Genomic DNA, 16,297 nt, shown 5'->3' on the forward strand with positions numbered 1-16,297 from the left:
CTGCTGTCATGTATAACTAATTAGAATAAACAAATTTTAAAAACTACATGCAAAACTCTTAGTATGATCTGTAAAATTTAGTGCTCAATTACGTACCATCTTGTATAATTCACTAGATTCTGATAGTAGAGAATGTGGACCATATGTGTCTTTCTATCTCACCGTGTTTTGCTTGGTGTTAAGCATTAATTAATGAAGGTTAATAATGAAAAAAAAAAAAAAAAAACTGACGTGAGATTTCCTGTGCTTTGTTATAAAATAGGCTTTGTGTGAGTGGATTTTGCCCAACTGTGGGCTAATTAATGTAGATGTTCCCAGCATGTTTAAGGTAGGGTAGGCTGTATTAGGTGAATCTGAGGACAGGGAGAGTGGCTCAGTGGTAAGTGCCCCTGGGTTCAATCCTCAGTATCACAAAGCAAGCAAGCATAGAAAAATTAAATAACTTGTCCCAAATCACACACGTAGTGTGAGATAGAGTTGAGATTTGAAACTCAGTCTTTTGCCACTATAGCCTTGATTCTTTTTTTTTTTGGTGTTGGGCATGGATGGATGGTACAGGGCCTCACACATACCAAGCAAGGGTTCTGTCACTGGGCTACATTCCCAGCCCAGCCGTAGCCTCCTCCTCCTCCTTCTTTTTTTGGTACTGGGGATTGAATCCAGGGGCACAGGACCACTGAGCCACATCCCCAACCCTATTTTGTATTTTATTTAGAGACAGGGTCTCACTGAGTTGCGTAGAGGGTCACTTTTGCTGAGGCTGGCTTTGAACTCACGATCCTCCTGTCTCAGCCTCCTGAACTGCTAGGATTACAGGTGTGCACCACTGTGCCCCTCTCCAGTTTTGATTATATTGCCTCTTAGTTCTAAGGCCCTGGTTTATGAAAGCTGATGAATGCGAGGATCTTGTCATTCTTTTCTGCGTCCTCCAGTCACATAGGATTACATGAAACCATTTGTGATTGAGGGTTAGATTTTTTTTTTGGCGGGGGTGGGGTGGTATGAAGGATTAAATCCAGGGGCACTTTACCACTGAGCCACATCCCCAGCCCTTTATTATTTTTTCGTTTTGGGAAAGGGTTTCACTGAATCTCTTACAGCTCACTAATTTGCTGAGGCTGGCTTTGAACTTGCGATCTTCCTACCTCAACCTCCAGAGTTGCTGGGATTACCAGGCGTGCACCACTGCAACTGGTGGTTAGACTGTTCTTAAAGGCCTTCATTAGCTCTTCCCTGCCCCTGGTAATTCATGTCTACAAAGCTAGAAGACTTTGCTTAGATAACTTAAAAACCTATTAGATTCACTACAGTTCAGACTTTGCTTTCCTAATCTTTTATGAAAGGTAATAAAATATCACTGAAGACATGAAATTGTCTTATCTGGAGCCAAGGAAGTTATGAGGATCATATTTTTGGGAGCGAAATGGGTTATACATGATGTTTTAGTCATCTTTTGTGTTGCTGTGGCCAAAACACCTGACAACAGCTTAGAGGAAAAGTTTCTTTGGGGCTCGTAGTTTCAGTCTCAGTCCATAGACAGCTGCTGACACCACTGCCCTGGGCCCAAGGAGAGGAAGAACATCATGGGAGAAGGGTCAGTGGAGGAAAGCTGTTGGGGGTGGGGTAGGGAGGGAGATCACAGGCAAGACCCCCCAGTGGCCATCTCCTCCAGCCACACCCCATCTACCTACAGTTAACACCCAGTCCCTTCAAGCGAGGATGGACTGATTAGGTCACAGCTTTCACAGTCAAAGCATCTCCAAACATTCCTGCTTTAACACTGGAGCTGTTGGGATATCTCATAGCCAAACCCTCACACATGGTACGAGACTTTCTAGCTGTGAGTGTGCAAACTTACTAGTTTCACTGTGGGATCCAAATTCATTTTGTGATTTTAAAATATTTTATTTATTTACTTTTTAAAATCTTTTTCACGGGCTGGGACTGTGGCTCAGTGGTAAAGTGCTTGCCTCGAATGTGTGAGGCACTAGGTGTGCTCTACCACCTAGCTACATCTCCAGCCCTTAATCTTTTTATTTTTTAATTTTTTAGTTGTAGTTAGACACAATACCTTTATTTTAATGTGGTGCTGAGGATCGAACCCAGGGCCTCTCATGCACTAGGCAAGTGCTCTACAGTTGAGCCACAACCCCAGCCCTTAATCTTTTGTTTTTAATGCAAGAGTTGTCTCATGAACCTTTATGGAGCACCAATCGGAGATGGGTCTTCTAGCAGTTTTGGGGGAAAGACATATGATTCCTATCCTTCAATTATCTTCTTCCTCCTATATTAGTTCTCTGAATAGTTTTTGTTGGTGCTGGGGATCAAACCCAGGGCTTTGTGCATGCAAGGCAAGCACTCTACAAATTGAGCTTTATCCCCAGCCCTCTGAATAATTTTTAAATGACAAAGTATTTTTATTAAGTAGAAGTAGACCAAAGAAATTTAGAAACAAATAATTCCCTTAAACAACTAAAAATTTTCTCTGGAAGTTCTCTTTAGGCATGTTCTTTCTTTTGAGGGAATGTAGGGCTGGGTATGTAGCTCAGAGATAGAGTGTTTGCCTAGCATACATGAGCCCTGGGTTTGATTTTCTGTACCACAAAAAAAACAAAAAAACCCCCAAAAGACCAAAAGTGCATGTGTCATCTGTAGGATGCTGACCAGCTCTACTTAATGTCCCCTCCTGTTACTCCAGGAGCTTCCTCTGCCCACGTGGCTTCTGATTTTCTTTCCGTCTGTTTGCTACCTATTGCCCATTCCTGCCTTGAACCTCGCAGCATCAGGTCCAGAGGCCTTGCGGGGACAGTGAGGAGGCCCCACTCTACTCTCTGGCGTCTTTTCCCCTTATCTTCCTGTTGTTCCTTTTATTCTCTTCTGATCACTGAGCCACACATACTGAGCTATGAGGTTCGACCCTGCGAACGTGCTGTTTCTCTGTCAAATGTGGCTAGACACCGCAGCTCCATATGGGTCAGGGTAACACTTGCCTTTGCTGCAGATATGATGCTTCTACACACCTCAGCATCTTGCGCTTCCTTTCCTGCTAAGGCTGTCCCCATGTGCGTCACCTGACAAAATCCCACTCCTCCTTGAGCTGTCCCAACATGCACTTTTCCATGAGGCTTTCCTGGTATTCTGGCAGAATTAGTGCTTCTGTGTATGGCTCCTCTTATCACTTAGCGGGGGTAGAATTCTCAGTTCTGCTGCAGGATACCCCACGGAAAGGGACCACGTCACATACATCCTTGTGTCCGTTGTACTCCTCTCATACTAACTGTGCCCCCCTCCCCTTTTGTGGTGCCAGGATATGAAGCCAGGGCTTCCCACATGCTAGGCAAGTGCTCTAATGCTGAGCTACATCCCCAACCAACCCTCTGCTTCCTTTTTGAATTTACTAATAATTATGAATAAAAAACTGCTCATAGGGCTGGGGATGTGGCTCAAGCGGTATCGCGCTCGCCTGACATGCGTGCGGCCTGGGTTCGATCCTCAGCACTACATACAAGCAAAGATGTTGTGTCCGCCAAAAAAAAAAACTAAAATAAATAAATAAATAAATATTAAAAAAAAAAAAAAAACTGCTCATGTACATGTTTTTAAAATTCTGATGTCATTTATTGGCACAAAAATTATTCAGATACAACATGGTGTGTCTAGACGTGGCTACATCCTATACTTTGTGCATTTAGTCAAATATTTACTTTGCTCATAATTCTGCACACAACCTAGCCTGTCCCTCTGTGTTCAGCATTTCTGTGATAGCATTTGTGTTTTAAACCCTTGCTTCAAACACAGCGCATTCAGATCTCACTGAACACGGGGCCAGCCTGGGCCCCAATGTGTGGGGACTACCAGGCACCTGCACAGACTGCCCTCCTGGCAGTTCTGGTCTGGGTTAAGTGTGAGCTGCAGCAGCACTGGGTCAGGCAGAACACTGACCTGTCCTGGCTCGTCCTGCACATGTTGCCACTGCTGTCCAGGGACCAGTGAGGTAAAGGGAGGAACTTCTGCTTCTTCATAGTCTAGGACCCTGATCCGTGTTCTCCACTGTCCCAGCCTTTTTGACTGTGCCGAGTTGCTGGACCCACCTTGAGAGGAGCGGCCAGGCCAACCTCTGTCAGCAGACATTTGAGCTCTCTTGTGAGTGAAATCGAAACCCGTATTTCTGAAGTTATGGATCTTCTGTTCCCCAGAGTTGATGGCTTGATCGTGTAGTATTACTGTGTTTCACTGTCCTGGGAGCCGCATCAAGCCTTGTGTTTCTGACAATATCTTCTTTAACAGCAGCTAGAAAGTTGGTTCAAACCAACTTCGAATATACAGTAGTTCTTTTCATTTACATTTCAAAATATTAACAAACTTTTTGACCATAGTTTCAGTTTGGTGAAGCGTGGACCAAGTATGAAAGCCTCAGGGGAGATACTGTGGGCATAGTGGGCCTCCCGTCACCAGAAGGGACACCTAGGAAGGGAGACAGCAAAGGCAGAGACACATGGTTCAGTAACCTGAGCTTCTTCAAATCTCTACCCTGATGCTTTGAAAATGAAGAGACCAAGGTCTGACAACCCTGCAGCATTCCCTGGACTCTCTCACGCTTAATCGTGTGGGACACACTCCTCTACAGTCAAGGCCAATGCCACTGAGGTCCCACAAGGACATTCCCTGCTGCCCTCTCTCCAGTTTCTGCCTTCAAGTGTGCCTTGGCAGTTAATCAAAGGAAACCCGGATAGCCCCTCAGGCCACATGCAGATCATAAATGTGTCTTCATCTTCTTCCGGTCATTGCTCTAGCTTCTTTCCTATGCCCTTCCTGAAGTGATGGCAAAAATTCAAAAGAGCCCCCACAAACAAGTCAGCTGGCAGCCTTGCTGTTCCAAACCACTGCTCTTTGTGCAACTGTAACTTAATTTGGTGGCTGCCTTCTGAATGTGCATCTGCAACTCCCAGTTTTCTTCCTTATGGAACAAGGGGCACAAACAGTGAATACCAGCTCTTAAAGGATCAACTTGTCACTGCCCTGTGGTTACTCCACTGAACCTGCTTTTGCTCCCAAGGCTTGGGGCCACAGTTGGGGTCCTCACTGCTGATTTTAACAATGCATCCTTGAGATGCCCACTTACCAGCCAATGTAGCACTGGCAGAGGTTTTCATGGGATGTTGCTTGTTTGATGAGCAGCTCAACTTGCGTTGGAACGTCCAAGGTATCATCATGGGAAAAGTCCCGACCTGGCACAGGAGAAAGAGCAACACAGCCATCAGCACCTGGCACTGACAGGTCCCTTGTCTGCTGTTTTGTTCAAGAGTCTAAGCAGCCTCTGTCAGTCAAACCTCACACGTGAGTTTGAAGGATACATCATGACTGCTTTTAAAAACCCATCTCCAGCTGACCTGAGGGCACACTGTCTTGTGTCAGTATAGGCTGGGTTCAGGGAAGACAAAGTCTTGCAGTCAGCTAAGTTCAGGAGTGGCAAGGATCTGGCCTAGGGATCTATCCCAAAATCCTTTTTTGGGTTGAACAAGCACACCAAAAAGCCTGTTCTGTTTGAAATCCACAAGCCTCCAGTTTTGAACAGCAACCTCCATCGCAGATTCATAATCTCAGCTTCAAACAAGCGCTCTGTGCAGTATGGCTGGCCTAGGGCACTTCTTTGGTGACATGCCTTTCCACTTCCATAAGGGCCACCTCAAGTTCTTTCTCCCCGCTGACACCTGAACCCCTCCTCCTGTTTCTCACCCTCAGCAGATGCCCTCACCTTCCACTTTTAAGGTAATTAACCATCACGAGCAGCTCCAGACCCTGCTGATGTGTGAGGTCATGTCTGCGGAGCTGTGCAGCTGGCTTCAGCTCACATAAGCTGCTCCCCCAACTGCCTGGGAGGAGCACTCCTATGCCTTGAGCAGTGAGAATGTGGACATGGGGCAAGCCAGCCATGGGCTGTGTGTGAACTATGAGCATTGAGCGCACAAAGTGGACTGAACCGACGTTGCCCTCTGTTTGGGCAGGCCTTGCTCTGGTCTTTCGCAGCTCATGAGATGGGCATGGCTTCCTAGATGTCAGTCAACCTGCTGACAGCAGACATCATCAAGCTAGACTCAACCCCCTGAAACCTAACCCCTTGCCTCATTTGAATGTCTTCTTCCCCAAAAAAGGGGTCAGCACATGCTCCTCTCTCTCTTTCCACTGACCCCTAAGGTCAGAGGAGCCATCACAGGACCCAAAGAAAAAGGTATTTCTCTGTCTCTGTGTGATTATTTCATGCAGCCCAGTTCACCTGGAGTGACCTTGAGTGTTTAGTGACACTGACACTGCTGCTCCGCCACCTCATTCAGGCTAATGCTTTCTCAGGAGCCTGGCAGGACTATCTGTTCTCTTTCTTGTATTTCTTGCTTTCTTTTTGTAGGACTGAAGATCAAACCCAGGACCTCGCGCATGAGAGCATGTGCTCTACCACTGAGGTACATCCCCAGCCAATTTTAGATTTTATTTTGAGACAGGATCTAAGTTGCCCAGTCTGCCCTTGAACTTGTGACTTTTCTGCCTCAGCTTCCCACATCTCTGGGTTGTAGGCAGCAACCGCCCTGCTAGTTCAACTCCACCTAACTGCCCCCTTTCCACTGTTCTGTAAGCGTGCTCCTCTCTCACTGAAGGAAAACAGCTGGGGCCAGGGGTGCAGCTTTGCCCCCATCATGGCTCTGGCTGCCCTTTAATCCTCACTTTTCTGCATAAACTACTTAAGAGCATTTAACCCCTCGCTCCCTTCTTCTTCCTTCGCTCTCTCATCTCCTCAGCTGCTTCAGTCTGGCTGTCACTCATCACAGGTCTCAGCTGGTCACCAGTGACTTGGACCTGGCTTGATTCCCGTTGTCCCTCATGCCCCAAGGGACAGCGCTGGGGATGGAACCCAGGGCCTCAGGCATGCTGGGCACACACTCTTCCATTAAGCTACATCCTTTTGACTTGAAAACCTCCTGTAGATCTCTAGCACCCGGCTCCACTCCCACCACCTGTGTCTAATCAGTGCTGCGTCTACCTGGACCCTGAGGCAGCCTCTTCCCTGGTGCGCCTGCACACCCTCCCTCTGGCCCTGTCGGCGGGCCACAGCAGGCAGTACTCGCCACACATGCTGGGCCTGCCCACTCCATGCCAAACCCGCCGGTGTTTCCCACTGCTCTAGGGTGGAAACAGAGGCCCGAGCTCTGCCTGGTGTGCTCTGTGCTCCTCCTACCCTGAGTTTCTGGCCTGCCCTTGGACCATATTTCTCGCCATCGCCCCCTTGCACAAGCTGTTTCCCGTGCCTGCAACAGTGTCCTCTGAATTCGCTCCTTTTTCAGAGTATCGCTCATGGGTTGTTTCCTTAGGGAAGCTTTTCCTGCACTTTTTTTTCTTTTAAAATATTTTTTAGCTGTAGATGGACACATTATTTTTATGTGGTCCTGAGGATCAAACCCAGTGCCTCATGTGTGCTAGGCAAGTGCTCTACCACTGAGCTACAGCCCCAGCGCTTTCCCTGTACTTCTGAACTTGATTAAGTTCTCCTACTGTGGGCACCACAGCCCCAAGTCTTTTCTATTTAGTAATACTGTTCTTTTCTGGACTCTAAGCTCTCTGGAGGTGAAGAACCTGTTTCCACCACCTTGGCCCTTTCAGCATCAGGTACGCGCTGGATAAAAATGCCCTGACTATAAAAATTAAGGTGGGAGACTCCAATGCTCAGTGCCCAGCATCCTGTGTCTCGTCTGACTCTCAGCTCCCTCTGAGGGGGCCTCTCAGCATCTTCTATAGGAGGAAACAGGCTCAGGCACAGGCAGTGGAGCTGGAGTTTTGCTTCCTGGTTTGTTACCCTCCATGTCATACCCTCCCAACAGAAGATGATCAGTGTGAGAAACTCCTTTTCAAAAGCACCATCTCTCCATTCTATTCTCTCCTCTCTGTAATGGCTGCCAGAATCTAGGCGGTCAGTTCAAGTGCTCTAACATCACGCCATAGTGACAGAAGACATCTCCCTAAATTTGGCTGATTTTAGAGCACACAGAACTTCCTACATCCTGAGTTAAATGAGGCAGAGTTATGTGATGGTGGTATCAATCATTAGCAAGAAGACTCATAGGGCGTGCTCCAGTGTTGGCCACAGAGGTAGTCTGTGAGCCACACAGGGTCGAAACAGGCGTGAGGACCCCAGAGCAGGGCTGCCTACCCACTGGAGTTTAAGTGAATACACACACTCACCAGTGAGCTTATCGCGAACCCGGTTAATAATCTGAATAGCTTTCTTATTTAGGGCTTCTGGCTTCACCAAACCGTCTCCAACTAGAATATAAAAAGTAGGAATTAACAGTAAGAACTGTCATCAGAATAGATAAAAAAATGCTCCTGCTTTTTGTAAACATTCAGCTTTTGAGCATTGAGCAATCCTTCCTCTGTACCCACCTCTGTCCTCAGAATGTAATGAGATCATGGAACCTTTCCTCTCAAAGGCCGTTTTGTTACTGTGTCTTGCTGACCCACTCGTGGTTCAACACAGCTGCTATTTTCTTAATGAGCTAGTTGTTGGTACAAACCCCCAGAGGTTAAACTTACTGAAAGAATGAATAGATTCTGGCACCGTGGTCCCTGTTTTCTTATGAGCTGGTTCTCCAAGTTCCACACCGTCCAAAATTTCTAGGGGGAAGAAATCAATTAGCAAAACATTCAAAAACCACGAAGCCATTGTTAGTGCAGTGCCTATGGCCCTATGCTCCACAATCCTTTACTATGTGCCTCTCCTGTCTCAGGTGGAGGACAGAGCTTTATGCTACTCTTCATGTATTAAAACCTTTTGAAATCTGCACAAGGGACACCAAAGGCTGCAGGTAATAGGAAGCTGGGCAATCTGAGTATCCATAATCTTGTCACGGGGCTGTAGAAGTAGCTAGTGGTAGAGCACTTGCTGAATGTGTACCAGGCCCTGGGTTCCAGCCCCAGCACCGTAGGGGCAGGCCCGGTTGGGGATCCTCACAAATCCTGTCACAGTGTCCAGGGTATAATCCACACTTGTTCACACGTGACACTGTAAATCAGCAAAACCCTGTTCCTTCTTATCTGTCAAGAGTCTTTCCATTCAGTCAGGGTGAATTGTCCTTTTTCTAGATAGGTGGTTGTTAATGCCTTTTGCCCAAGTGCCCCTTAACTGCTAGAACTCAGATTGAATCCAAGAGTGCTCTGCCACTGAGCTATATCCCTGGTGCTTTTTATTTTGAGACAAGGTCTCGTTAAATTGCTGAGACTGGCATGGAACTTGCAATCCTCCTGCTTTGGCCTTCTGAGTCGTTGGGACCACGACCACAGTGTGTGTGTGCCACTGTGCCTAGCCCCACGCCACTTCTCGTTCAAACCGTAGTATATACGGGTGCTTGAGGACTGAACAGAGTGTGTCAGTCTCTCCCCCTCTCTCTTTTTTTATCCCCAGTACTGGGGACTGAATGCTGGTCCTCGTGCGTGCTAGGCAAGCGCTCTACCCAGCCCCATTCTCTTATAATGTCAAGTATATTATGGTCAGTTCAATAATGTGATTCTGCACATCTGCCGGACAGCCTTTGTTTGTATATTACCTTCCCTAACTTATTTGGTTTAGTTAAGTAACTAGTTGCAAATGTCCCATAAGGTATTTGTAGAGAATATTTTTGTACCCAACAGTGTATTTCAAAGTGTGAACTTTGTAGGATGTTGTTAGATGTCAAAGAAAAAGGGTAGGAGAAGAGAGAGAAAGAAAAAAAAGAAAGAAAAAAAAAAAAAAGCTAACAGAGCTAAACACCTGACTCAAACACTTCTATGTTTTTAATATACAAAAGGTACTCTGGCTCTTGGAGGGCCACATGTCTTCCTGGACTACCCCCTGTGAAGGACACACATGGAAACAGTGTTTCCCATGATTTCAGGGCTCCTTTCAGAGATATAAGCAGATTTCTGCTGCTTCCACCTCCCTTTTAGAACTATTAATAATGCTTCAGGGGCGGAAGGCATAGCTTGGTGGTGGAGCACTTGAGGCCCTAGGTTCCATCCCCAGCGGAGCAAAACAAAACAAAGCAAAACATGTGAGGAGCGAAAATCCCCACCTGACACTGCTAAAGGGCTTGCTCAACACTGGCTGATATTCAGACATACTTTTAACTGTTTTTATAGACAGATTAAAATCAGATGATAGAAATCTTGGAGCTTGAGGTACCTACTCCATCCTGCTAGATAGTAAATAAAAAACAAGTTACTGCTTGGTGCTTGGTAAATATTTTTAGACCATGTTTCTGAAGTTCAACAATGCCTGCTGGGTGATGTTAGCAGTGTAGCACCTCTGCCTGCGCTATCACTGTCAAGAACTTGAGAAAAGCATGCTGACATCCTTAATATTAAGCAGCCAGAACCACTTTGAATCTTGCCTTCCAGCAGAAGGAATGTCTCCCCATTCAGATGCTCAGCTCCTTGGGTGCACTCACCTACTGACTGACCTGCAGAGTAGGAATCTGTCCGCGTTCGGGACCGCTTGTTGCCTTTGGTATTTGCTAGGGAAAGAAAGAATTAAAAGTGCCTCAGACTTTCACTTTGAAGAAACTTGGTTGATATACTTGTTTACAATTTCAAAAATGAGATTTTCCCAAAAGGTACAATTCTGAAGAGAGAACAAAGAAATATTACTCAGTAGTAAAAAGGGTTGTGAGCATGGAATAGGACATCCGGGAGGACACTCTATACTGTAGAGTTGGATTTACAGCATCATGTGGAAACTGTAAGGTGAAAGTCTGATTTAATCACAGTGGATTAGAAGCCTCATATTGGTGAAACATCCTCAAAGGAGGCAGAAACAGGCTAGACGATAGATACTGCAGTCTCAAGTTACAACTGTTCACATTTTTATTAAAATTCCAGCTTATCCAAATCACTAGGTACCTAAGTTTATCCTAAAAAAGTCTTTTTTTTTTTTTGGTACAGAAAATGAACTCAGGAGCACTCGACCACAGAGCCACATTCCTAGCCCTATTTTGTATTTTATTTAGAGACAGGGTCTCTCTGAGTTGCTTAGCACTTTGCTAAATTGCTGAGGCTGGCTTTGAACTCACCATCCTCCTGCCTCTGCCTCCTGAGCCGCTGGGATTACAGGTGTGTGCCACCACACCCAGCCCATTATTTCAATTAATATTGGAGTTTTCTAGTTTAGCTATTAAAAATACTTGAAATTCTTTTCTAGCTACCTGAGTGCTCTAGGAGAAGAGAAAGCAATAGTTGGTAATACAGCTCAGGCTCCAGGCTCAAAGGAACAGGTCAGTGGAATGTAATGTGGCAGGTACTCTAATTTGGAGGGATGCAAACCCCAGCCTCCCACACTTGAACATACTTACTGTCCATCAGCCTCCAGTTCAGCAAGGGATCATAGACAAAGGCCTCCAGTACAGCCATGACACTGTCCTTGTGCTCCCGAAGCACTTCCATCACCGTGTGGCATGTGATTCTGTAGTTGCCATCTAGACCTGTAACCTGGAGAAGGGACAGAGCATTGCACCTCAGGAGTCATTGGTGCCTCATGACCAACAGTGATAGAGTATCTGTCACCATCACCTAGGAAGGAAGCATGGCAGGACTGTGATACGTATGACACCAGGTCTGATGTGAAGTGATGAGACTTTCAAAGATCACTCCTAATACGTGAGAATCAACAGGAACCTGCTACAGAAGTCACGTGGCCATGCTGGGGAACTGATGAGCTCTAATGAGCAAGTCTGTCTTTAGAGAAGGTGTAAACTGTGTTGGTCCCATTTCAGTACAGTATGTTCCCAATATTCACTCACCTCCATAGCGTTGGTCAACATTCTTGTTAGTCTAAATGGAATCTTCTCTGGAAATTTTTCTCTGGTCATAGCAACCTATGGGATAATCAAAGGTAAAAACAAATCCTTGTTTAGACAGTTTTCTTTAACTAAAGTAAGGTGAAGGCAGGTAGCTTTCCTTTGTCTTATCTGTACTGATTGACATGACAACACAGAAATGAAGCAGCTTGAGTTTAGTGAAGGGACTGATTATGGGGATCTGAATGAGGCTAGAAACCCCAAAAGATGGAGAAGGAAAAAAAAAAAGAAAAAGAAAAGGACAAGGGTATATTGCCCAAGTGCTTGACCAGCAGGCAGCATGCAGGGTGGCAGATTCCTTCACTTAGCGAAGGGTGTGTGGAGAGTGGCCCCTGCCCACAGGGCTTAGAGTCTGACCTCAGCCATGGATTTCAAGGCTGCAACTGACTTGATCTTGTCGGCAGGAGGGACGGGGGAGAGGAGGGATGTTTTGGGCTTATGTTTGCCTGAACTGTCAGAGCAGAGTGAGGTCTGTCTGACATGGTTTCAGAAACTCGTTTACCTCAAAGCAGTCCCCAAAGTCAATGTGCAGGATCTTTCCACTCAGCCGGTCCAGCATCAAGTTAGATGGGTGTCTGAGAAGCAGAAGGAAGAGACGGGAAGGGTCAACAAGCAGCATTGACAAATGAATTAGTGAGGATGTAAAACTCCAGGCCAGGGGCTGGCAGACAATAGCTCTGAGGTAAGTCTGGCTCCCACTGACTTTATAAGCCATGTTTTATTGAAAAATGGCCTTCTTCATTTCTGTACTGTTTCTAGTTGGTTTTATGCTACAGTGGCAGAGCTGGCACTGTGACAGAGGCCACATGGCCCACAAAGCCCAAGATATCTATCATTTGCTCTTTACAGAAAAAGTGCCTGTTCCCGCTCTGGAGCCACAGTGAAGATTTACCTGTAGGAGTCATCAAGAGAATCTGCTTCTCCAGGGTCTTGGGTCACCTGACAAATAGTTTACGGCAGTGAAAGCCCCTCAGTGGTAAGGCTCTTTCATTACTATCGTGTAGCTATCACAGGATCTGTCTCCATGAGCCCCTGAGCCAATCCGGGGAAGATCATCTGGCTTTTGTCAATAGGTGTTCTGCTAGTTTTTTTTGGTTGTTGTTGTCATTTATTGTATTCTTTTGAGACAGGGTCTTGCAATGTTGCCTGGACTAGTCTCTAACTTCTGGTCTCAAGTGATATCCCACCTCAGTCTCTCTCTCTCTCTCTCTTTTTTTTTTGTTACCAGGGATCGAACTCAGGGCACTTGACCACTGAGCCACATCCCCAGCCCTTTTTATATTTTATATAGAGACAGGGTCTCGCTGAGTTGCTTGGCGCCTTGCCATTGCTGAGGCTGACTTTGAACTCATGATCTTCCTGTCTCAGCCTCCTGAGCTGCTGGGATTACAGGTGTATGCCACCCAACCCGGCCCTGAATTATTTTTTTAGTCAGTAAGTTTGGATGAAATTTATTATGCAAAAATATCATAAGGATCTATTTTGGTTGGTTTCAATTGCAGAAACAGAATCAACTATCTTAGCATCATATTAATTATTTAATATTTACTAAGTCAATGTAATCAATCTTATTTATTGTAGCTTATTTAGCACACTAAACCAACCTATGGAGAAAGTAGTACTCTTGAGCTACAGTTTTGCTTCTCTCTAGTTGAAGTGTTATCCTATTAGAATAAACAGATGAAGGCTAAGGTTGATGCTGTAAAAGAGGTCTAAGTAGCTGGGCACAGGGGTGCATGCCTGTAATTCTATCTACTTGGAAGGGTGAGGTAGAAGCATTGTAAGTTCTAGCCAGTCTCATCAACTTAGAGAGATCCTCTCTCAAAAAATTAAAAGGGCTGGAGATATAGCTCAGTGGTAGAGCACTTGCCTAGCATGTGTGAGCCCCTGGGGTTTATTCCCTAATACTGCAAAAGCAGAAACAAAAACAAAAAACCCCAAAGATGTCTAAAGTAAAAACACAAATAGTTATTTGCCAAAAAGTCATAAATCTCACCGGAAAACAAATAAAAAGAAAACTACTAAAACAAAAGGAGACTAAAAGAAATAAATTCACTCACCTATCTCCTAGGCCCAAAATATATCCAACCATTGACATGACTGCTAAAGAGCGAGTGTAATTGGTTCTTCGGTCAAACCACACCTACAAAACAGGAGCATTAGTGAACCCAAGCGCTGGAAACTTTAAGCTCGTTCCAACACAGCCAGACCCCAATCCCTTCTGTTCTTTTATTCCATTAATAATCAGTGGGAACATAGGATGGAATAAAGATCCCATTCACGAGTATAATAAACAACTATGTCTCAGAATAAACTTAATTGGAAACATGTTAGGTTTCAATGAACAAGTAAACTTTTCTTCTTAGGAACATAAAGACTTAAGTGAAGACTTTATGAAAAGACCCACTTCAGGATTCATTTAAGATTGCAGAGATGCAATAGCCTTCCCAATTATCATTTGAAACATCTAATATAATTCCAATATAATTTCAGTGGCACTGAGAGGCACGGTGGCACATGCCTGTAATCCCAGTGTCTCAGGAGGCTGAGGCAGGAAAATCGCAAGTTCAAAGCCAGCCTCAGCAACTTAGTGAGGTCCTGAGCAATTTGGAGAGACCCTGTCTTCTCAAAATAAAATATAAAAAAGGCCTGGGGATGTGGCTCAGTGGCAAGGGCCCCTGGGCTCAATCCCTGGTTTAAAAAAAAAAAAAAAAATTCAGTGGCATTTCAACCTTGACAAAATGATCCCAACATTTATCTGGAAGAAAAAATATGTGAAAATAGCTAATGCAAAGAGACTTATATTAATGGTATGGTACTTATGGAGGAACAGGCAGAGGGAATAATGAAGCAGAAGCCATAGAAAGATATCCCTGGGCATGGAGGAATTTAGTGTATAATGAAGATGGAATTTTTCAAATAGTGGGGAAGGATGGGTTATTTGGTAAATAGTGTGGTGGCAGCTAATCATCTTTTAAAAAACAAGTTACACTGTAGTTTTATTGATTTATTTTTATTATTGTTATTTTTTTGGTATTGGGGATTGAACCTAGTGGTGCTTTACCACTGAGCTATAGCCCGAGCCTCTTTTTTTTTTTTTGAGACAGTAAATTGTCAAGGCTGGCCTCAAACTTGTGATCCTTCTGCTTTAGCCTCCTGAGTTACTGAGATTACAGGTGTGCACCATCAAGTCCAGCCCACCTTAGTTTAAAAATACATTCTAGATCCTTCCAGCTCATAAGTGTGATGATTGGGTGTTCTTGCTATTGTGTGAGATATGCCTCCCTCTGAACTTTGTTATGTTGTTGGCACATTACCCATCTGATGTGAAAAAAGAAATTCCAAACTGGGTTAGAATTTAATTGTAAAAGCAAATCTTATAAGAAAATATAGGTAAAAAGAGACATCAGCTTGAGGTGGAGAGAGCCTTTCTAAATGTAAAGCCAAAGGCAGAAACTTCAAACTCGGATATATCTAACTTTTAAAATAATGTGTGAAAAAGAAAAATCCCAATCCCCAAAACACTAATCAAATTAGAAAATCAAATAAACAGGAAATTTACAACATATATGAAAAAGACCAACTATCCTAAATATAGAGAAAAAGCTTAAATACTATCATAATCAATAGGAGAAAGCAGCAAACTATTCAATCTAAATAGCATGTGATTTTTGCTATAAAAGGCTGTACATAATCCACAGTTAATAGTAGCAAAGAGTAGCTAATCCGCCCTTTTAGGAGTGGGTCAGAGGCAGCTGAGTGGCCCTACCTCCGAGCTGGGGCTCTTCAGCCATAGCAGCTTGGCCAGGTCGTCCCCTGCTGTGTTGTTGACAGCGTGCTCAAACACTTCCACCTTCTGCATCAGAGTCAGGTGGTCGTAGTCTGGAGCCATCTGCATCAGGACACATGTTCAGTTAGAGCAGCCGGAGGCACAGGGCTGGGCTAGGCAGACCTGGTTCTAACTTTGCTGCTAGTCAAGAGGAGATGGGAAGTGCAGCACAGTGGCCACACTGGCTCCCAGGGCATGGGTGGGGACACCTGGACTCACCTCAGTCCAAGCCTAGTGCAGTGGATGAGGGGAGGAGGTTTTAACGTCTGCATAACAATTCTTCCTAGTTCTTATATGACTACTCACCAGGCCTTCCAGAGCTTGGTATATGTTAGATAAATAGATGCTGCCTATATTTATCTGTCCAGTCCCATACAGGACAATGAAAACATAATTTCCAGGCTTTAGAAGACTTTAATTTCTTTCTAAAATTTATTTATTTAGGGTACTAGGGATTAAACCCAGGGGCACTTAACCACTGCGCCACATCCTCAGCTGTTTTTAATTTCTTTTTGAGATAGGATCTTGCTAATTGCTCAAGGCCTCACTAAATTGCTAAGGCTGGCTTTGAACTTGTGATCCTCAGCCTCCAGAG

General features: G+C 44.9%; 1 protein-coding gene and 1 non-coding gene across 2 annotated transcripts in view; one reads left to right on the top strand and one right to left on the bottom strand.

Annotated features, from left to right (window-relative positions):
• Nucleotides 1-3,594: 3,594 nt before the first annotated feature.
• The window catches only part of Mtor (mechanistic target of rapamycin kinase), a 117,128-nt gene continuing 104,425 nt past the window's right edge, over nucleotides 3,595-16,297 (bottom strand). The window contains exons 49-58 of the mRNA XM_027947615.2: nucleotides 15,643-15,765; nucleotides 13,934-14,016; nucleotides 12,376-12,448; nucleotides 11,817-11,891; nucleotides 11,370-11,505; nucleotides 10,470-10,535; nucleotides 8,581-8,661; nucleotides 8,230-8,310; nucleotides 5,123-5,228; nucleotides 3,595-4,464 (exon numbers count right to left, since the gene is read on the bottom strand). Coding sequence (XP_027803416.1) covers nucleotides 4,449-4,464; nucleotides 5,123-5,228; nucleotides 8,230-8,310; nucleotides 8,581-8,661; nucleotides 10,470-10,535; nucleotides 11,370-11,505; nucleotides 11,817-11,891; nucleotides 12,376-12,448; nucleotides 13,934-14,016; nucleotides 15,643-15,765 — 840 coding nt within the window. The 3' untranslated portion in view covers nucleotides 3,595-4,448. The remainder of the gene's footprint in view (nucleotides 4,465-5,122; nucleotides 5,229-8,229; nucleotides 8,311-8,580; nucleotides 8,662-10,469; nucleotides 10,536-11,369; nucleotides 11,506-11,816; nucleotides 11,892-12,375; nucleotides 12,449-13,933; nucleotides 14,017-15,642; nucleotides 15,766-16,297) is intronic.
• Nucleotides 15,098-15,200, top strand: LOC114102338 (small nucleolar RNA U13). Its single transcript, XR_003584496.1, has one exon. It is a non-coding gene; the product is annotated as a small nucleolar RNA U13 (small nucleolar RNA).

This window comes from Marmota flaviventris, chromosome 10 (assembly GCF_047511675.1).
Source record: "Marmota flaviventris isolate mMarFla1 chromosome 10, mMarFla1.hap1, whole genome shotgun sequence".
Lineage (NCBI taxonomy): Eukaryota > Metazoa > Chordata > Mammalia > Rodentia > Sciuridae > Marmota > Marmota flaviventris.